Here is a 23128-nt window from a genome sequence, read left to right on the forward strand (position 1 = left end):
AGACGTAATCAACAGCGCCATTAAGAAAGAATCTAAACAAGTTTTAAGAAGCATTGTGACCGACTGCCAACATTTTGACCACTAGCTCACCTTCTACAGTAGTTAATCAGGTCCAAACTGTGTTTTCATGATGACAAACAAGAAGCACGTAGATAACCTTCATCTTAACTGTAAGAGAGGTTAACAGTCTGGTTTCCCGTACAGCTGGAGAAACAGCATTTCAGACAAAGATATGATGAATTAAAAGGTGATTCATTTTGTGAAGATTCTGGAAAGTGTTCAAATTCTGTTTCCTTTTTTCCTGGAACACCAAATCCAGACAATAAAAATCAACATAATTTGGCAAAATTTGAAAAACACACAACCAGACGGATTAATTTAATCGATTGGCTTTCATTAAGAAACAATTTCATTAAGTAATCTCGTCATTAAAGCGACATACTTTAATACAATTTCCTGTGTTTGTTCCCCAGGCGGCCATTCGACCCGCTGCGCCGCTGTAATAAACTGTTCTCCCCCCCAGTCGGAGATCCATAAAATTCATCTAATCTTATATAACAAACACGACAGCGGCTGAACGATCCCACTGCAGCCGCGAGTGAGCGTCAGGAAAGAGTCTGGAGCAGCAGTTCATTCAGGAGGCAGCAGCGCTCACCTCAAAGGGAAATCAAATTACACACCCGGCGCACACGTGCGAGCACATATGTTCGAGAAACACACCTATGACCGGCCGGATATCCTCCAGTATGACACACACACACACACACACATTCACACACACAGCATACAGCCCCAGGGGTCAGTTATCATAGGCTGAGATTGAGCGTGAAATAGGCTAATTCTATTTACATGTCGTGAACCCGGCCTGACTGACACACACACAAACACACAGGTAGGTCTGTCTGACAGGAGGGGTGTCGTTTCAGAGTTCAGCACAGACAACTGGGAACCATTAGCCTGAGGCACAGTGGAGGGAGAGGAGAGGAGAGGAGAGGAGAGGAGAGGAGAGGAGAGGAGAGGAGAGGAGAGGAGAGGAGAGGAGAGGAGGGGAGAGGAGGCGAGATACGAGAAGAAAGGAGAGGAATGAAAGAAAGGAGAGGAAAGGCGAGGTTGAGGAGAGGTGAGGAATGGAACAGTAAGGAAAGGAAACAAGGGTGAAAAAGAGAAGGTCAGGAAAGGTTGACAAAGGGTGAGGAAAGGAAAGGAAAAGAAAGGAAAGGAAAGGAAGGGATAGGAAAGGAAAGGAAAGGAAAGAAGAAGAAATACAAAGAAGGGAAACAATAGGAAAGAATAAAGACAAGGGAAGGAAGTATAAGAAAAAATTAAAGGAGAGGAAAGAAAACAAAAGAAAAGGACAGAAAAAAAGGGGAGGAAAGAAAGGAGAAGAAAAGGTAAGGAATGAAAATTAATAGGTGAAGATGCGAAAAGAAAACAGAGGGAGTTCGGGGGAAAGTGAGGAAAGGAAGCAATAAAAAAGTTAGGAAAGATCGAGAAGGATTCAAAAACAGAGGGATGGAAGGAAGAGGGGACGAGAGCATGATGGAAGGATCAGTGAAGTGATGCTGGATGTGAAACAAGAAGGAGCAAAGGTGAAAAGGAGGTGAAGGAGAGACAAAGTAAGGACACAGAATCAAGTGAAGCCTCTCCTCCATCCTCACACCCCTCCACCCCTCCGTCCAGCTAACGAGAGACGTTCATCAAAGAGCTCATTAAAACCTACTCAGCTGCTAACGGCTGAACAAATAGACAGGAGACGAAAAGAAAGCAGGCGAGGTGGAGGGGAGAGGACGAGGCTGGAGGAGTCGGGCGGGGACGAAGGTGAACAATCGAGAAACGGGAGTTTAAAGGAGGGAAGAGGAAGGAAAAGGAGGAGTGATGACAGGAATGCAGACGGATGAGAATGACACTGAAATATGCCGATACATTTCTGTCTGAGGAGCTGAAACTGACAGTTTAGACATTAAAAGCCACATAAATCAGTATATCTGATATTTCTATTGAATTCAGTGACGACATACGATGTTAAATCACTATCTGATTGCTCTTCACAACCTTTAGCCTCTTTGTTTTGGTTTTTTAGTACTTTTAGAGTGTTAATGACACAGTTAGTGTCAAGCTGATTTGAACTTTTAGCAACTAAAAACATTCATTTTCTCAACAGCTGGTGGAGACCAAAGTGTGTGGGTCATTTAGCAGGCACTTTAACCACTGATAAACTGACTGATAACACTTTATAATCTATACTTTACAGTGTTTTATTCCAACTTTACTTTGTTTAGTTTTAGGGTCAATCAGGCGCAGTAGAAACAGGAAGTGGGCGACTGGATTATGAAGTCAGTGTGGTGGAGGAGTTGCAATACAGAGCAACATAAACGCTTATTATGTATGCAATTAATAGCCTCTAAACACTGAATAATCTGAAAAAGCAAAATGGAAACTAAATCAAGCAAATAAATGTAATGGAGAGGAAGAATAAAGTAGCAGAAAATGGAAATACTCAAGTGAAATACCTCGAAAATTGTTACTAAGAACAGTATTGAGCAAATTGAACTTATTCCATCGCTGGCTGTTCAAAATTTTGTTTGGTCTCGATATCAGTTTTCAGTCGTGTTGATTTCTAATAAATCGGTATTTGCTCTGAAAAAGCTGACAGCCTTAGTTTCCTGGAGCCTTTTTGTGGAAAACAGCACCATGTTAGAGCTGAAGACACTGTGATGAGAGCGGTGAGTCTGAAGCAAAAGTTCCAGGTCTGGAAGAACAAAAACAAAAGGCTAAAAGATGCTAAAATGCTCAGTAGATTGATGATCATCTGTGGGTTTGAACCTTTTTAATAACATCCACAGTCATCTGAGCTATGGTTAGTATAAGAGCCTGTACACAGGTATAGAAATATTTCCTTAAATAAAGCTTTTTCCTAATTTTACGGTAGATAATACATCACCACCTGTTGCGTTGGCGTGCGGTTGACAGCCTGCGTTTGCATTTCATGTGGAGTTTGTTTTTAATACCCATGTTTGTGTGGACTACGTCTAACAGTATTGATTAGTGCAGCTTGGAGAATTCAAACCAAGAGTTAAGGGGCTGGAAACAAGCTTAATTCAACTTCAGTGTGATCCTGACAAATCTTTGTTTAAATGCGGCTAACTTAATGCAACAAGACAAAACTCTGAGTGTTCGTGGTCTCATTTAAACACATCGTATTGTCAGGAGTAAATTAATCCATCTGTCTGTGGTTAAACACAGAACTCTGGCAGTCCTGATCAGTTAGCTGTACACACAATCATTATTGACAACGACAAGTATGTACCAATACTGAAAACAGGATGAATAAACACAATGAGTGTTCAGTTCAACATGGTTTGTGGGGGACGTTTCCACATCTGAGCCTTTTTAAAGATCACGTCTGAATCAAGAAATCCAAATAAAAGTCCCGTTGACTCATTTTGTCAGAACAACCAGAACCCTCATATGTGATTGCATTCAGTGTAGCAACAGATCGATTGTGCATCTCCACCAAACAACGCCTCCCACTTTGGACGCACTTTGTTTTTGAAGCACTCCCAGCTGAATTCACCTTCAGTCCAATAATGCTAGAAGCAGGCCGAGTTAGAAAACACAGCGGCACGATAAGTCCCTGCCTCAACAGCGCCGTAACGCACTGATTCACAACTCCTGGAGGGGATTGGACACGGTGTATAATATGCTCCGTGTCCATCCAGAAAGCTGTCAGTCACAGGAACGGCAAGTCAGGGCAGCCAAAAGTCAAGATGTGGGATCACAGCACCAAGAATACGATGCTGACGTGCGACACCCCAGCTCAGTGCTGCTTCCACTACATCTGTGACAGGAAAAAAAATGGTGATGAATCTGAAGGTCACAGGTGTCTTTTCTGATTCACGACTTTGAAAATGGGATTCCAGTCATGTGTTTGTCCGTCAAGGGAGCGAGTCAAGGTCGAGTCCTTGTGGAACAATCGCAGAGTGCTGCGTTGCGGCGAGTATTTGTTCACGTCACTCAAGAAACACCACAAAAATCTGGACTTTGTTTTCGGTGCATTTTTGGGAATGTTTCCTCTATTAATGTAATCTGGACACACACAATAAAAAGGGGCCAGAGCAAGCAAGTTCACTTCAGGGAGTTAAAACCACATTTGATCGGACAGACACCAGGGTTGGAAATGTATTTTTTTTTTCTTTTTTAGAGAGGAGCGGGACCCTCCACATGATGCTGCAACCTGCCAAAGCACCTGGTGCAAAAAAAAACAAAACAAAAACACAAACAAAATGGTTCACCAGTGGCAGGTGGCTGGTTAGATTTCCCTCCCTGGTTGGGACACAGATTTTTGGGGCACATGAACACAGAATCAGGCAAACGTGCATCACTCCCCTTGTTTTTTTTTTACCATCTCACATGCTTGGTTTGGTGAACTCACAGGTGGGGATTCAGGGTCAAAAGTTGAAAGGGTTAACAAGGTCAGTTGGGGGGGGTTTGGTACACATCACTCCGTTACGTAACAACCCAGATACTCACCGGTAAGGTTGCGTGTTCTACGGGCGTTCCCTACAGTGAGAAACATAAACCGGGAACATTTAGCGGATGGCAGAAGAGTAAAACTCTCGTGTTATTAATGGGAGGCATGAGAAGTTGAAGGGGAACTGAAGGACTTTAAAGGCTGCATGGAAATAAAATTACTGCAAGGTCACTGGCAGCTTTTTCTACCTCTGTGCGCAAAGTATTTATTGCACAAAGGCCCTTGAGATGATGCTAATCTGGTTTTATCTGGCAATTTGTTGCGACGTGCCGAAGCACCGTGGAGAACTCGGTAAGCACACTGAGGAGCGGCGGCCGCCAAGCCTTCTCCGTGAGCGGTAGACGTCTGATCAAGGAGCTTATAAGGCAGAAAATTGGAGCACGATGGTTCAGAGGAGAGTCCAGAATTTCCTTTTTTTGATTTTTCACATGATTGTTTTCACTCCGGAGGCCCTTTTCATGCCTTCATCGTTCCATCTTTAAATTTGAGCTCAATTCGATTATGAGTATTTAGCTTACACTAAACTCTTGAGTGGTCGTATTAACTCTTGGAAGAAGGCGACGTCTTCCCCTCTGGTGAGAAACTGAGGCGATTGGATATGTGCGTCTCTGAAGAAATGCGAGCTTGCTTCCAGCTTGTTACATGTCGAGCTGTTAAACAACCACATAAGCAGAATCACACAGAGAGTGTAGCAAGAATGTTGCTGTGTCACGGTGAGTCCGACGGGTCTTTGCTTGTTGGGTTTCAGTGTGTTTACTGGTAGTTACAAAACATCCCAGGGTTTTTTTCACAGTCATAAAAATCACTTATTCCTGTATTCTTGGTCTCTCTCCAGCGTCTGTCTTCCACCTCAAACCTCCTCTGACCTCAACCCCCTGAGTGTGCTGGAGCCTCCACACATTTTCCTCAACTGTCTTCAAATTGAGCTCAACTGAAACACTATATTTGCCTCTTTTGCCTTAAACTGTGACTTGTCAAGGTACCACAACGCTTAATATTGCCATATCAGTGATGCTTGAGTTCTGACGCTTGGGGACTGTTTTCCTTTCTGCAAACACCTTGAAAATGTAGGTCAAGGTAGCCCTCACAACCCCCACCTCTACTTCTACTTCATGCTAGAAACTTGAATCCGATTGTGGCCGACTGTCTCTTTGAATCGACCTCTAGAGCATTCTGGGGTTGGGGTGACTAATAATCGATGGCTGGCAGTCTTCAACGAGCCCCCTACCATCGTAAAACTGGGATTTTTTTTTATTCTGACAGTACGGCTAAAGAGTGACAGAGAAGGGGATGAGAGAAGATGAATGACATAAAGCAAAGGGCCACAGGTCAGATTCCCCTCAGAGCTGCCATGAAGTGTTTGGCGTTGGTAATTCGGGGGACAAAATTAAAATCTTAACTTCCTTGGTATATCTAGCTAGCTAACCTTGTCTCAAGCTTCTAAAGGTTTTACACAGGTAAATTACAGTTAAGTGGTCCAGAGACAAAGAAAAAGATGTATGTCGGACACTTGCCAGAGATGTGAGAGCTGATGTGAGATCCTTCGCCTGTGACAGCAGACAGTTTCTGAGGGAGTTGGAGGTTGTTTTGAGAGCGACAGCGGCAGTGGCAACAATCTGAGTTGGCATTCGCTGTTTGGTACTTTAAGGTGTTTTTAGGACTGAGTCTATCTATTCTCTGGTGACTTCAGATTAGGTCCCTCTAACCTTATCCTCAGGTCAGTCTTGAATTAGGTGCAGTATATAAAGGAGTAGATCAGCAGTACTGACACCAGCAGCAACAATAGTTTTAGTAGTTTTTTTATTCTTGCATCCCTCAACTCTCTTCAACAGTATCCAATTCAACTCTTTTATACGATCACCTCTTGTTTCAGAGGGTCATACCACCCAGCTTTTCAGATCCATAGCATCTGATCTACTTAGGAGGCCCCCACACCGTGTGGATGCCTGTGTGTGTGCGGGTCTTAAAGTGTGTGTGACGGGGTCATGTCCGGGGCTCGTGGGGGTGAAGGAAAAGCTTCTTAGAAGTGCTGGAAAACACTTAGCTCGACCACCTTGTGTGTGTAGCCTTGTGGCCTTGTGAACCGCTTTGACCAAATCTGCATGTGCAGATCATCTTAAGACTAACCCGTGTGTGGGAACACGAATTATGTGTCTTTGTGTACATTAAAACTTAAAGAAAGAAATTAATAGTTGGCACAAGATCTCAATACAGACTTTAAAATGCTGTCATGTCTGGGCTGCAGTTAACAACGTTAACAACACGAGTCAAAATAATTTATATTTCCAGATTTATTATCGATCTGGGAGTTCCTGGTTTGTTTCGAGGAAATGTTAACCTCACCGTTAAAAATGATGTGGTTAGAAAACAATTTGGGAGCCTCAGGCCTCCGGCCAGTTTACCGCTGAATACTTAGAAAACTCAAATTTTTTCCCTTCAGTCCAGCATCAATATCATGAGGCACTACACCACAATTGCAACACTGACCACCACATTTTGATGACACACACAGGGCATAACATTATCAACACAGTTATCAGTTATTTGGACTGGAAGCTCAGGTAGAGGCCGCCAACGCATATATGACAACCAATTTAGGCATTGTCTTACTTTTATTGTCATAATGAGTCTGAGAGAACGATGCCAGAGAGAGAGAGAGGGGAAGGACTTCAACACTCTTTGGGAAACACTGAATATTCAGCGGTTACTTTATTTATTTTAAGGAGCACTCTGTAGTTTTTTTGCGGAAGAGATTCTAAGATCTTCATTGGCTGATTATTGTTCTGCCAGAACAAACTAAATAATCAAACTCCCCCACATTTTCATGACTGAATAAACTGAATGAACATACCGACCGTAAAGGGCAACACAGTTTATACTGTTTCACTTTGTTTATATGTGGCGGACCCTGCCACCTTTCTACATTTGTCCACGGTGGTGAATAATGTAGGTATTCTTTGGTTTTTTGCGTTTAAAGTCAGGAAAAGCATGTATTTTATGGTGAGCTGTCGGACAGCTGACAGTATCACTCGTAAAGATCTAATTGTCTGACTCTCCACTGCTGATGGCTGTGTCATCCTGACAGGGTGTATAATGTCATTACAGTCGGGGCTGTGGAGTCAATAGCCTGAGCCGCTGTGTAATCTGGTGCTGCTGACCCGACCCGCTCACCCTTTAATGAGCTTAACGAGCCCCATGTTAACGATCTAACCCGTAACAAGCCGATACTCTAACGAACTAAAGCAGATTGTCCGGCCCTGTGATGTCTCACGCTTACATCCAGAGACAGACTGGTGCGGGAGCTTATATAACACACACACACACACACACACACACACACACACACACGCATAAAGGTATGTATATGGTGAACACACACATAGTTTACACAAATAAAACAGACACACACACTTGATTTTCAACATAAAGCAGCATCTGAAAGACAGACATTGCAGATTCAAGTTGTGTGGCTACAAATTAAAGGAATTATTTGTGGTTTGCTTGTTTTACTTTAGTATTAGGCATTTTATTTAACCTTTCTTATTTAATTTTTGGGTATTTGTTATCTATATTTATCTTCATTACTCCTTGTAAAACACTTTGTATTTCTGTTTTGAAAATCGCTGTTAAAAGATAAAGTTTTATCATTATTATTGATTATTAAAATGTGTCACTCAATGTTTTTACATGTGTGTGTGTGTACTTACAGGCAGGTTGGTGAACACGCTGAAGGTGCTCTTCAGGAAGGCGATCAGGTCGATCAGGTAGTCGCTGGTGTCCAGAGTCCCGCCTCCCTGCACCGCGGCCATCCAATCGTAATCAGCCAGCTGCAGGAACTGGTCGATCTTGGCGTTCAGGCTGGTGTAGATCTCCGCCTCGGCCGCGTGACGAGCGTCCTGCAAGATACACGTTTAATGAATAATGCATCCCTGTCATATTGTTTACCTAAAGAAAAGAAAAAGGACTGATAGAAGAACAGAAGGAGGCTCTTCGGCGTACCTTGAAGGTGGAGGTCCCGTACAGCTTGGTAGCGTTCGCCGTGTCAGGCGGGACGTTTGTGATGTTTGATATGAACTCCTCCAGGAAGTGGCAGCTCTGCTCCAGGTGGGTGGTGTTTATGATCACCTGCACCAGCTGGACACAGAAAATGACACTGAGTGTTGTAACCATTTAAACATGTTGCTTCTGGGAACCTTTCTGTCATCTTATTTTGAAAGTATGCCATAACATGAACACAGGAGATGTCAAGATGTCAACTTCTGCTCTGTTCTTATTATCAGTTTTCAAGTACCTCAAAGCTTTACTTGAGTAAATATATTTAATAAGGTTCCTCATCTGTAAAACTGGCCGATAAAATCATTGTCAGACGGGAACTAAAACCTTGTATTTCTCTGGATACTGCAGGAGAGACTGACCATGAATAAATAACTTGAATGACTTGAGCTACACGTCTGTTAATTATAGATTTTAAGTATTCATTTGTTGGAAATTTTTAAATAAAAACACATAAAAGTTTATTTTCTACTCTAATCAGTCTACCGACACTTTAATGTGCTGTTGCTTTGTGCATCACGAGCCTCTGTCGGACATTTGTTTTTAATATTCTGCTCTTTATCTTTTCGGTGTCTGACTATTAATTGAGCTTCCTCAATAAAGAACGCAGAATTTTCCACAACACCCTCTCATATCGTTACACCCTGTTCCTGTAGAATTAATGATGTTTGGTTTCCAGGCCCGATTATGGAGCATGGAAAACAAACAGCACGTGGGAAGTGGAAAATAAAAATCACCACTCGGTATCACAGTTAGACGTTCTGCGCAGTTATTATTATGACAACAACGACGACGACGACAGCAGCAGGTTGAAAAAAAAGAGGAAATGTCTGTTTTTGTGAGAGTTAATGAGCTGGAAAGGTGGAAAATGACCAATCCGAGAGAGTTGTGCAAACGGCATTAGCTGGTTGGTTTCCTCAGAGAGAGATTATCACATGCGTCATATTTTTACACATTGCGTACACACACACACACAGACACAGACACACACACTGTACCTCTGCCAGCCCGACATTCTTCTTCTTAATGGCGTACTGCAGACAGTGGCTGAGGGTTCTGGTCAACAGCAGGTTTGTCGACTTGCGGATCATATCATCTACCTCCGTAGAGCTGTGGACGGACACACACACACACACACACACACACACACACACACAGACACACACACAGACATAAACAAAAGAGAAAGACAGAGAATCAGTGACTGTGCAGAAGCGATTTATTCCACTTCTCGCCGCGATCTGCCGCGTCTGAACGCCAGTACAAACAGTTTAAGTGAAATTTCTCCGTCTGCCAATCTCTCCATTTGGAAAATTCTCTACATGCCAGCCAGTTCAAATGAGTACATTACCATGTTATGAGCTGTCAGGATCATTAGAAGTCTAACGTTGCCTCAAATCTCCCGATAAGACCGCAGCTTGAAAATAAATAGACTCTAAAGAAGTAAAAATCTGTCTTCAAATTAATAAAATATCTAAATTAAAGACTTTTAAGACCTATTCGTCACCTGTCATGATGTTAGCCACGCAGTTTTTGATATATTCACCCGCCCTCGTCCTCTGCAGACTTTAAATAGTCATAAAATTACCACCTCTGCTCAGCCAGCGAGGCTTAAAGAAAGCCAGCAGGCTGTTAAGTCTGAATTGAGCTCAAATTTCCTGTCAAAACAAATGTTTGATGGAGCTAATCAGAGCCACTTACAAAATCTCTGACATACTATCGGTTTTGTTATGTTTGAAATGTGGGTGATGTTTGGTGAAGAAACCCAGACAAATTTTCAACAGAGAGTTTCTAGAGAGCTTTTTTTTTCTTTTCTTTCTTTCTTTCTTTTTTTTAATGGCAGTTTTTCCTAGAAGCTGCACAAAAAGATGAACTGAGGCCCGGTCGAGTCCAGACGCCGTTGGACTCTGACAACACAAAGACGGGAGACACGCACAGAATGAAAAACACAGCGAGGAGACGATGAGAGGAGGCACATGAAGTCAAAGGCCTTCGTTCAGCCGTCCTGAGTGATTCTATCACAAGTAGACGGCTCTAATTAACATACGTCTAGTGACCACTTGTCCCCGCTCTATATGCAAATAAAAAAGGTACATCACTGAATCAAATACACACTTCTACACAAAGAAAGTGAGAACTTCATGGAGAACATTTGCCAAATTTACAAGAAGGCCCAAATAGTTTGCAAGGTTTATAAAGACAACAAAGTTCCCTATTTTGGTTCCCATTTGCTGTAGTTGCACAATTGTATTTGTTTACTTTGAATTAAACGTTGTCTCCTTTGATACATTTAGTGTAAATGATGAATAAATTCAGCAGCTAAACATACGCATTTGGGACACGCGAAAGATATGGAAGCAGACATGAGGGTGGAGCGATGACGCAACAAACTAACACTGTTTACAAGGAGAGAAACACCTTGATGTGTTGATTTTAATGCCGAATTTACAAGAAGGTCCATATGATTAAGGATTTGTCACAGGCAGCATTTCACAACATTTATAAAGTTTCTCCTGACTTATTGAATTACAAAATTGGCTGATCTTTGGGCACTTTCTCCACAGGCAACAAGGAAGTTGTCTATATCTATTGCTGACTGGATTTGTATAATTTGACATGTTTAACGTCAATAAAATGTTTTCTTTTCACATAATCTAGGGTAAATGATGAATACATTGCACCGCTAAATGTCAGCAGGTAGGACACACTTAACAGCAGATGCAGAAACAGACATGTTGGTACAGCAGTGCTGCCACAAACTGACATTTCTTTACAAGGAAAAGGAAAGCCAAGTTTCTCCTCACATAAAAACTCTCAAAATCGCATGATTTGTCAAGGGAGTGCGGTGATATTGACGGCAGTAGTTCAATGGTTGGATCGGTTTCTTCTTCCTCTTCTTGCCAAGACCACCTCTGAATGTGTGCTGAGTAATCGGATCTCTAATGTGTCTTCAATGGTCTCGGGCTGTCCACTTGTGATCAGAACACTCAGGTCGGATGGTAACGCCAGGTCTGAACAGGGCCAGCAGGGGACCGGAAAAAAGACCCATTGTATATTTCAAACACATGCAAACATACACAAAAGGTTCAAAGAAGTCAAACACACATTGATGATCAGCTGAAAACAAAAGCGATCGGCTTCTCCGTCTGCGGGATGACGAAGAAGAATCTGTGTTCAAGTGTGTTTTAGTGCATTAAGTGTGTTCGATTCCAGCTCCCTGTGGGTAACAAACACATTCCAACCAAATCAGTAAATTATCTGTGCCTGGAATTCAACGTAAACACACACACACACACACACACAGACACACACAGTCGCCTGAGGGGGAACGAGAGCTGGAATTCCAAACTCACTCTCGTTTCCAAAAAAGCGGAGGAATCCTAAAAACGTTCCGACAATTTGGAGCAGGGGGGAAAGAATTCCTGGAGCGGCAGAAGTGCAGAGTGGGCAAAAATGGTGTGTGTGTGTGTGTGTGTGTGTGTGTGTGTGTGTGTGTGTGTGTGTGTGTGTGGAGAGAGTGGCAAAAAGTCAATGTATGCTAGTGAACTCCAAGCACACACACACACGCATATATACAAATATAGCCACGCCGCAGGACTTGGATAGAATTTCATTATATTTATGCTGCCATCAGTCACAATAAATGCGCAGTGGTCGCCGCTGTCAAAAGGAAGCCAAGCGCCCTTCGGTGCAGCCGTGTTTACGGCGCAGTGAGGGATGGATGGAGACATGCGGAGGTATTTCCTAAAAATACACGAGGAGAGACAACAATGACGAGAAAAAGACGAGTCAGCAGTGAAAACAGCGAGAGGTTAGAGCGCCGAGTCAGGAAGCCACAGGTATGTTTGTACTGCACCACCAAACACACTCTGGACAGTGTTAGGGAGCTACAAACACACACACACACACACACACACACAATGTCTGAGCGAATGGTGTGGATCAGTGACTGTGCCGAGTAGCTGTGCCCGCATTTAATGGAAATCAACTGTGGTCATCAATTTGCCAGCCAAGTACACTCTGACTTTACTGATGATGGACAGCTTGAGTGTAAATACTGTTTTTGTGTGTGTGTGTATGTGTGTAAAATGGCAAGTTTAAAGAGTTCCACTCATATTTTTCTCCTGCCCTCAAATGGCTCCTTAGCACGACGTCATTTGTCACCGAAACAGCTGATCTGACACTAAATGTCACTGCGGTTCAGCTGATGCGACTGACACGTTATAAAACAGACGGAGAGACCTCAGCTTAGCATGTTTTAGCGCCATAAACAAGGGAGATGGTTAAGAAACAAAATAAGAAATAATCAGCATCAAATCTTGGAGAGACTTAATGATTCTAAGCGGGTGGTATTTTACAGAGACACCATCAGTAGGGTCAGTGCGACAAGCTGAGTTTCTCAGAGTTAGAAAAGCAAAGAATTGAACAATAAGAAACACAAAACTCCAATTAGCAATCGTCCTTTCAAAAGAAGGCTGTGTTGTAGTGGCCTCAGAGGACAAGGAGCAGTTTCTAAACCACGTATGAGTGGGGAAAACAAAGGCTACATGCTTGAGGTGGGCTAAGAAACACTAGAGTTTCACAGTAGATGACTGGAAAAAATCCTATCAAAGAATACAACTGAAATAGCCCAGTAAAAAAAAAGGAAAAATAACCATGAAATATCCATTTATATCAACCTGTTCTCGTGCACTGGAGTGATGGTAGCAGTCTCTAAATTCAGGCCAAGCTGAGCTGCTCTTTCTCAGCAACACCCTGCTTCATATTCGCAGTTCGACACATTCACAGCCACCGTCTGCCAACGCCGAGCCGCAATTTGGGGTTGAGTTTGAGGCTCCTGAGCATCTCTGTGGCATGTTTTCACCAGTCACTGCTACCTCTTTGTTACAGGTTGATGTCTTTCACACAGGTTTTCATGCCAACACCACCTCATCTTCTGTTTCTGCTGGAACATCACAGAGCTGAACAGTCCTCATCACTGTTGAGCAAGCCAAACCGAAACTTATCTCTTGGCATTATCTAACGTTTTGTCTTTGCTTCTTGAGCCATGGTAGCCAAAATAAATCAGCCTACCAATCATTATCAGATGACTCCAAGTACGACTGGATAACAGATTTCTTTATTCTTTGATGCCTGATTTTCCCTCATTTTGAGCTTTTCCTGTTCTACCCATAGATTTAACAATCAAAACCTCTGATACTGCATTGATAATGGCGCCATTTTCATTCCTATTCCAGTGGCACATGAAGTCAATACAGCTCGACTTCCTGGATCTGAAATTGCTCTTCCGCGTTTTGGGGCCCCAATTCGGTCAACTTCCTGTTTAGCACCCAGCTAACTTGAACAGAGATAAAATGATCTGATCTTGATGCTCTTCTAGACTTTCCACATGTTATAGGACCAAAAGCATCCAATTATATATCCACCATTTTACAGGCGCTTCTTTCACAAGTATTTTTGGGCCCAAGTACACCACCTGACGCCATCCTCAGTTTTATAGTTGCCCTTCAGGTTAAGTCTTGGGATCACCAAAGTCATTAGGACTCATCCTCTGGGAACCATGAAAGTCTGTTCATATTGTTGGTAAAATTCTCTCTGTAGACGTTCAGATGTTTATTGTGAGAAGTAAAAACTTGGACCTAATGGTGGCTCCACAGGAAAAGTCGGGGGATCCCCAAAGTCATTAGGATTCATCCTCTGGGAACCTCCGATGGCTTTATCAAATTTCAAGCCGATCCTTCAAGTCATTGTTGGGATATTTCAGTCGGGACCAAAGTGGTGAACTAATTGACCAACAGACAGACGCAGACATACCTACAGTCATACTAGAATGACCAAAAACATGTGGAGCGGCTACAAGACACATTTTCACAGGAAGAGAACTCCACATCTGGAGGCAGAAAAGTAATACGCATCATGTACAAGGAAAATGCACACACACACACACACACACGCAGGCTTATTCTCTTTCCGCCAAATCAGACTTGTGAACAGAGGTTAAGGTCAGAGGTCAGAGGGATCAATGACCACAATCCTGCTCTACCGTCCCGTCTGCTTCCGGACTCGTGCATCTGTGCGCGTTTGAAGCGGGCAGGAAGGCGTGCCGCCGTGGTAACCAGATAGCTTGGTGCGCAGGACTGTAGAAATCAAGCCAGGTCAAACAGTGGAGTCATTACTCTGATTGAGAAGAGCGATTAGTGCTGTCTGGTCAGCGAGAGATCAGAGAGAAAAGTGTCGCACAGAAAAAAACATCTGTCTGGACATTTTTGTTGGTTCAGACAGATGATTTCAGAGTTGTTTCAGCGATCTAATGAATCAGACAGAAGCTGATTTTACAGCTTTTTCCACAACATTTTGTCATAGTTAATACCCTGATCCGAAGCATGCATGTGTCGTAGCAGCTTGCAGAAAACCTCTGAGTGCTTCAACCTTGCACACATGTGTTTGATTAAAGAAATGATTTCTCAAAGGTTTGTTTGACTTGTTAATGGTCTTTTTCATGTCTTTATTTGAGATGTGTACAGTGATGTTTTACAGTTACACTTTTCAATTCTATATATAGTTTCTGTTTTGGGGGCTTGTCCATCGATAAGGCGAATTTCTTATTCATTCAAAAACAGGTCAGTGTGTCAGTCACCAAGACCTTTCTCAAGACTTGGGGAAGACTTGGTATGCCTTCCTGTTTTAAAAAAAATCAAAAAAAAAAAAAAAGTCTGCCCAGGAATGACTACATTTCATTGGGTTTTTCCATTGATAAACTGTTAGATAGACAAAGAAATGATAAAGAAAGAACACACCCCCAACATTTTTACAAGGGGGTACCACAGATTTAAAAGATGGCTTCATGGACTGCAATTATCTATTAGTTAAAGGTGCAAAATGAAGGAGTTTGAGTAAAATAATCAACACAAAGTGAAGCTTTACATTATATCAAAAGAGGTCTTTGAAGTCAGCATGCTAACTAGCTAGCCCAGCATGTCTTTGGGTTTTGGACTGATGATCAGACAAAAGAAGCTATTAGAAAGTTACACTGAGCTCTGGGAAAGCTGCATTTTTCACAATCTTTTGTCATTTTACAGACTAAACCGTTAACTGATTAATGAAAATAATCAGGGGTTGCAGCCCGACTTGTCTGTCGGATCAATCTGTCACTGCGACCAGCTTTTCCAGTTTAAAAAATGCAAAATGGACAGATTTCTGGCTGTGTCGCCACCAGGGTCGACGCTTTACAACCCACTGCGTCTGAATGCAGAGACAAATGAACAAAGACTAATAGTTTGTGTCTGTCTTTCTGTCCCGTCTCCTTTTTTTTTTTTCCATTATGCCAAATCCTTCCCTTTAATTAGACGACTTCTTTTCCAATCACTTCCAACCTCCTCCTCCTCCTGCCTCCGTCTCCCTTTCTTCCGCCAGTCACGGATCAATGGTACCTCCCCGGTTCCCAGCCCCCACGGAGAGAATCAACACACTAACACACACACACACACACACACACACACAAGCACATATAAACAGAAACACTATCAAACATGCAGACACTGGACGCAAAAAATGCTCAATAAAAAAAAAAAAAAAAAACCCACACAACCTCCCGGGGATCCGAGTCTGAATAAAAGAAAATGCTATTTTGTTTGAAACCACCGACCAAATCAGAACTTGACAGTAATAACACACATCGGACAGAAGGATTCTCAGTGTGTGCTGTGCTCTAAAATGTGTGTGTGAGCCTCCATGTGTGTTGATATGTGTGTGTGTGTCTGGCTGAATCCCAGCCCGGTTGAATCCCTCTGGACAGTGGAAGTCGCTCCCTGATTGCTCATCTTCTCAGTAGAAAAGTAGCTGCATTGTTTTAGTTAATTCTTCCATCAACCGTAACCAATACACACACACAAACACACACACACACATACACACTCAGGTTGCTGTTTATCCTCCACAGAACATGGAACAGAAGTCGGACGCTTGATTGCTGTGTTGTTGTTGTGTGTGTGTGTGTGTGTGTGTGTGTGTCCTCATGGGCCAAATCTAATGAGACAAAGATCCCTGATCAGAATGGAAAGAATCAAGCAAGGAAAGTCTGCTGTGTGTGTGTGTGTGTGTGTGTGTGTGTGTGTGTGTGTGTGTTTAAATGCATGTGTGTGAGTGAGAGAAAGAGAAAGAGACAATGGCAGAAAGTGATGGAGAAAAAGGGTTTTGGGGGGGGCAAGCAAAGCATTCGCCCGCTGCAGCGACCCAGAGTTCAACTCCTGGCAGAATGCTGAATCCGGTTTTGGTTAGAGTTCCCACAAGTGGACCTCGGGGCTGCCACTTGGTATTCCTTTTTCTAACGCTGAAATGTGGGGAGAACTACGACACCGACAAGCAGGTTTCCGAAAAACTGAGTGTGAGCACCGTCGGCACAGACCGAACAAGTTGTCACCACAGGAAACTTCACCTGGTCAACAAAAACAAGCCATTTGTCAGTCGATTTCTTACATTATGCCATCATTTTTTGGGGGATGGAATAACCAATTACAGTTAATGGGATTTTCATGACACTACTTGTTGTCAGATATCACCTACATTTTGTTTTGACAGTAAATAACCCTTTTGTGCACGCTGCAATTGATTGTAACAAATTCTTCTAACCAGACAAGCTCTTGCAATACGTAATGTCCAGAACATTATTGGCTTTGACCATTTGGATGGTGAAAATGTCATAAATGTGTGTCATAATTATCGCATGAATTGTTGAGTAATGGCCAAAAATGTGTTTCGATACCAAATTTGTAACAATTTCTTTCTGAGTCCAAGTGGATGTGTTTGCCAATTTTGAAGAAAATTCCCTCGATGTGTTTCTGAGGCATTTGCGTTCATGAGAATGGGACGCAACAAGGTCACAGTGACCCTGAACTTTTGACCAAGATCTACACAAACTCCCTCAAGGGGAACAACTATCGCCAGCACAGAGGCAGAAAAATGTGATTTAATAGACTTTAGTTGACACGTAGATCCCGCAGGCAGAAGATAAGAGTAAGGCTGTCTGCCAAAACATACAAGCCTCAGGGTAACGTGACCGCAACAACAAATATGAGGAGTTACCGTCGACACATTTCCAAATAGGATGAAAATGGATTGCCTGATGAGTGTCAGTGATGGAGGATGAGCGAAAGGACAAAGGTTTTATGTGTGAGTGTACCTGAGGTGCAGGTCTTCGGAGTATTTCAGACACGCGTAGATGAACTCTTTGAGCTGGCAGTACACTTTTGGCACAAACTCGGAGAAGGGAAGCTTCTTGGGGAACGGAAGCTGGAGGAAACGGGGATTAACGTGAGATTTTGATTGCACAAATTTGATCGACACGTTTCTTCTGTGGCTCTGTCGCTCTATACCTTTTCCAGTTCGGGGTCTTGCAGGGGAAACTGGGAGGTGTAGTGTTTAAACTCCTGCTCAGTCGAGACCGGGATCGGACTGTAGTTGTCCTGGTCCAACACCTGCCTGGAGAGGAAACAAATCACAGGTAAGTAACTAAGAAGAGGTCGACAGGAATGGTTGGGATGCCATCAGCCTCTCTCTCCCTCTCACACACACACACATAAACAATCATCCCATTGGGGGTCATTCTAATGCTTGAGGTTTTCTTACCACCCTCCCCTCTTTCACCACCCCCACTTCTTGTTGGCGCTCCAGAGTTCGGACGTTCCAACGTTCCATGGAGAGGCCGTGAACCGGAGAGCGCTGCCTCTCCAACAATACAACACAACATTCCTGTGGCTTCCCCAGTGTGTGTTTGTGTGTGTGTGAGTATGTGTGTGTGTGTGTGTGTGTGTATATATAAATGTGAGTGTGTATGTGTGTGTGTGTGTGTGAAAGAGAGAGAGAAAGAGAGAGAGAAGGGGGGAAGGAGAGAGGGAGTGTGTGTTTGTTTGTTCGTTCTCGCTCCAAGTCCCACTGGTGTCATTGGACAAAAAGCGATGGTGAAACAATGGCATGTAAGCTCAAACACACACACACACACACTCGCAGACATACGTGCACACACACACACACACACACACACACACAGATATAAATGAACACAATCTTGTAAGGGTACTACCCATTCTGAAGGGCAGAGAATGTTCCGGACGTTTGCTTTAAAACACTTCCTCTCTCTGGCTGGTCGTAAAACTTCAAAACCAGGACGAGGAAGTTTCCCACAAACCAACACGGCGAGTATGTGTGTGTGTGTGCTTGTGTGTGTGTGGTGGACCAAACACTCGTTGCGCCCTTATGACCTTATGACTAGAGAGGGGAAGGTCAGTTCAGCACGCACCCTGCAACATGTCCTCAGCTACTGAAAAACAACACAATCGACCTCATTCTCACACACGTCGGTCGTCTCTCTCGGTCGTCAGTACCTGAAGGTGATGTTCCATCTCTTGAGCAGGATTTCTCCGTACTGCTCCCTCATCTCCAGCAGCATGTCAAACAGCTGTGACACTGGGAAACCATAACCCTGCGAGGAGAGGAAACCCAGAGCGACCAGTCAGTGTCCGGCTGCACCCAGAGGCGAAAATCTGGTATTAACTTTGCAGGGAATAACTACATGAAATCTTCCAAGACTAAATCCTGGTGTGGGGTTGTGGGGGGGAAGCCAAAAGTGTTGCTCTGCTAACAAACTCTGTGTAGTGCTCTTTAGCTGGCGGGGTGACAGTGTTTGGCCTGCTTCCCTCTTTGACTCGAATTCAAACAGCTGCAAACACTTGTTGATGTTACTCTGGCTAACTAACAGGAGCAAGAGTCGGCTAACTGCTATCTCACATAAAGAGTGGCCTTGTGTGTAATATAATAACGTATTGAGAAATGTTTAACACTGCAGAGGGTGGGAGATGGGAGACGGAGGGCAGAGGGGTCACAATCGTTTCAAACTTAAGTACTTAATAATATCAATGGGATTGCACAGTTATATTTTAAGGGGACAAATCATATTGTTCCCATTGTGTGAGGTCCACAAAATTAAATCAGCCCATGTGGGTTTAGAAGAGTTTGAAGAACAATATGGAGACAGTGGATTTCAGTGTGACGATCATTAAAAGGTCCAGTGTGTAGAATTTATGAGAAGCTACAGACAAAAAGGGAATTTAATACTCAAAATTATGTTTTTATTAGTTTATAATCACCTGAAACTAGAAACTTACTTTCACATCCTCTTCCACAGAGTCTGCAATGTTTCTACAGTTGCCCAGAACAGACAAATCAAACACTGCTGGCTGCTTCTGTCAGCTATACGCCTCTAAATTCAACATACCGGACCGTATTTTTCGCCATAATATATACACTTTTAATGAATAACCCAGTTTTGGTGATGCATTGTTTAGTTAATGATGCTAAAACAGCAGAGAGCACAAGAACAACCTGGCAAACATCAAGAGGATGAAAGAAAGAAGGAGAGTAGAGGGTGAATTTAGCCGTTCAGCGGCACCTCATCACTTTACGTGAACGACTTTCGGGCATCGCACCATCCATTCATCTCTTCCCCTCTTTCGTTCCCTCTCACTCATCTACGAAAAGGTTCCTCCTGTCCGGTTTTTCACCCACATCCCCTCTATCTCCCCGTCATCCCTCCATCCTCTCATCCATCACACTCATTACGTACAGCAAAGGATAAATCAGATGATAAACGTCTCTCGCTTAAAAAAGGTCAATTTAAGAAAGAAAGTCTTTCTTTGGAGACTGGCAGGCGTCCATTTCTAAACTACAAAACAAGCTTTGAACAAGTTTCATGAGCCCCTGGGGTCAAATAGCTGACTTGGCATGTGTCAAGATACTTGAATATAAGAACAAAAAGTACAAGACGACCAAAATGGAAAATAAAAAAAGGATGGCGAGCCTTTCCTTTTTTTTAGAGCGCAGTTAATCACGCAGACGTACCTGCAGTGTATCAGCGAAGAGGACGATGAGGTTCTTGAGATCCAGCACCAGGTCAGGGTTGTCACAGTACGACTGAGGAGACAGAGCAGTGTGTTTGTTGTCACAGCTGTCCTTAAAAGTGTGTTCTACTTTTCAAGTGTGTTTCTGTGTCCTTACAGAGTGCGTCCTCAGGGCAGCGATGATTTTGGACAGCGCCAACTCCCAGAGCTCCTCCACATACGCTCGGTTGACCAAACCCTGTGTAGTGTGAAGGACGTGGTCCTCCACTACGAAGAAGCTGGAGGGACGGAAGGAGGGACAGACGGAGGGTGAGAGGGAAGATGACAGACGGAGCATAGTTCACGATACACAAAAATAATTAACTGCAAGGATCAGAGCACAACTCAAATAAAACCAGCAAGTCTCAGTTTTACAAGGTTAGATGCTGGATCTTTCTTGGCACCATCCAAGAAATAAGAACTGTTTGGATCCACCTGTTTTATGCACAATTTTAAAATATCAGCATGATCATTTTGCGACTGCGTGGCCAATTTCCATCATCAGATTTTGGCAGATGGCTTTAGTGACTTTTCCATAAAGGCCGCCACGATTACCCAATCTGAGAATCATTTACAAGCACCAGTGACGGCCGAGCGAGCGGCGCGTTCATCCGATCAAGCATTAAAAGCTGCTGATGTCTCGCTGATGGACCACACTCGTCAATCATCTGTCGAAGCGCTCTCTTGAAACGGATCAAATCCTTTTGAAAAGTGATTTTGGTTCGTCTCACTCAACCTGATGCCCACCGAGCCTCGCCAGACCACAATGAGCCACACTGTGGTCTACGTCGTTGCCCGGTTTATTTCCTATTTGTCATCACTAAAGAGACTAAATATGTCGTGAATCTTAAATTGATCTTCAGACTTTTTTCAAATACATAAATCAACTTTGAGGAGAACCAGCTCCTTTTAAATCTAGATAAAATGGCCATTTGAAGATGGGCCTGAAATTAACCATACTGGGTGGGGTCAAGGCCGGGTTTCCTGAGAAATGTGTGTGTGACTGCATGTTTAAGGCCGGAAGAATAATGCCAGTAGAAAAAGAAGTATTTACAACGGTTAAAATTGTGGGAACAACACTGGTAAAAATACAAAAACGTCACAGGTGGAGGTCATAAATGTTCATGGGAGTTTTATCTAGAAAGCAGACTCCGTTTTCAAATCTTTGGCTTCTTCTCCAGTCCAGCACCTAGTGTTTAGTTTTATGGATGTGCTCACTTCTATAAACTCCTTACAAAACACTGCTTGAAAGCTGAAGAGATCCAGTAAGCAAAGGACTGGATGAAAACTTTGAAGATCTCAGCAGGAACCTGTCATTATAACCGACACAAATAGAGGCCAAAACTATCAAAACGAGGCCAAATTCTTATGAAGCTGTTGCATCAATTAATCTTTTATTGGTTTAATACCATTTGCTTTTTATCCTTTTATGTTCTCTTTTAACATACACTTTGTAGGTTTTAATGCCACTACTTATAATTTCAACATGGTATGTTTTTAGTTTTAGGTGTAAATGAAGATTACATGAATCCAAAAAAGGGGCAATTTTAACAACAGACTGTCCAGGTGTTACTGAGAATAAACGGAGCATTAAAATACTGAAAGACTTGAGACAGCTGCAGGTGAAAGGGTGAGTGGTGGGACGGATGGACGGATGGATGGATGGACGGATGGGAAATGAGGGGACGATCGAGTGGTAGAGAAACAGCTCTGGATGAGAGACACTGGATGGCACTTTCCAATACTTCAAATGGGAATAACAGACCTGAGGGTGTGTGTGTGTGTGTGTGTGTTAGTGTCCAGTCTTGGCGGTGTTTATAGAGGAGTCTGCTCCAGTCAGACAGACAGAAGGAATAACAGCAATGAGCCAACCACCATCACACACACTCTATCAATCGTCACCACTGTGTGTGTGTGTGTGTGTGTGTGTGTGTGTGTGTGTGTGTGTGTGTGTGTGTGTGCAATGGAGAGGGTTGGATGGAGTGATGGATGAGAGGAAAAGTAAAAAGGAGGGGAAGGGTGAGTGTGGGCAGAGAGGAGAATAAAAAAAAAGATGGAGGAGGGAAAAAAAAAGGGGGGCAGTCGGAGGGACGGAGAGATGAAAAGATGTCAAACGGTCAGAAGTCACTCGAATGAAATGAAATGAGGTGCCGCGAGACGCAGAATGTTTGCTTTCACTCCAAAGTTGCTCTTTCTCACCGTCTCTCACTCGGTCTTCTGCCAAGTTACACAGAGGAGCTCACAATGGGTGGATGGGTGGATGGATGAAGAGGTGGGTAAAAGGGTGAGGCGGATGTAAGGATGTTTTATTGTTTTTGGATGGATGAGAGAACAAGTCAGGGAGAGGTGGCTGTCGGACGGATGGTGGGATAAACAATAAATGTATGGATAAATGTTGGGGATGTAAACCAACACCGACGTCCATAAATGTGTTTGGAAATCAAAGTAGAAAGTGTGTTTCCTATAATTCAGATCTCACGTTAAACTCTTCTTTCTTCCTCCTACTATTGCTCCTCTTACTTTCTATTTGGGGGGTGATTATTGGCAGCAGTACTGGTATTATTAAAAAACATTCGATACTGGTACAGATACTGTGATACTGACTTCAGTATCA

General features: G+C 43.2%; 1 protein-coding gene across 6 annotated transcripts in view; it reads right to left on the bottom strand.

Moving 5' to 3' along the window:
- Positions 1 to 23128, bottom strand: part of exoc6b (exocyst complex component 6B) — an 83246-nt gene that overhangs the window by 32801 nt on the left and 27317 nt on the right. For all 6 annotated transcript variants that reach the window (XR_005077270.1, XM_037111767.1, XM_037111768.1 and 3 more), the window contains 8 exons: positions 20633 to 20753; positions 20477 to 20548; positions 18964 to 19061; positions 17956 to 18061; positions 17763 to 17872; positions 9583 to 9694; positions 8531 to 8665; positions 8239 to 8427 (listed from right to left, as the gene is read on the bottom strand). Coding sequence is in view for 5 of the 6 variants with exons in the window: in XM_037111767.1 (XP_036967662.1) it covers positions 8239 to 8427; positions 8531 to 8665; positions 9583 to 9694; positions 17763 to 17872; positions 17956 to 18061; positions 18964 to 19061; positions 20477 to 20548; positions 20633 to 20753 (943 nt within the window). In the remaining variant the exon portion in view is untranslated. The remainder of the gene's footprint in view (positions 1 to 8238; positions 8428 to 8530; positions 8666 to 9582; positions 9695 to 17762; positions 17873 to 17955; positions 18062 to 18963; positions 19062 to 20476; positions 20549 to 20632; positions 20754 to 23128) is intronic.

Source organism: Acanthopagrus latus, chromosome 10, assembly GCF_904848185.1.
Source record: "Acanthopagrus latus isolate v.2019 chromosome 10, fAcaLat1.1, whole genome shotgun sequence".
In the NCBI taxonomy this organism is placed as follows: domain Eukaryota; kingdom Metazoa; phylum Chordata; class Actinopteri; order Spariformes; family Sparidae; genus Acanthopagrus; species Acanthopagrus latus.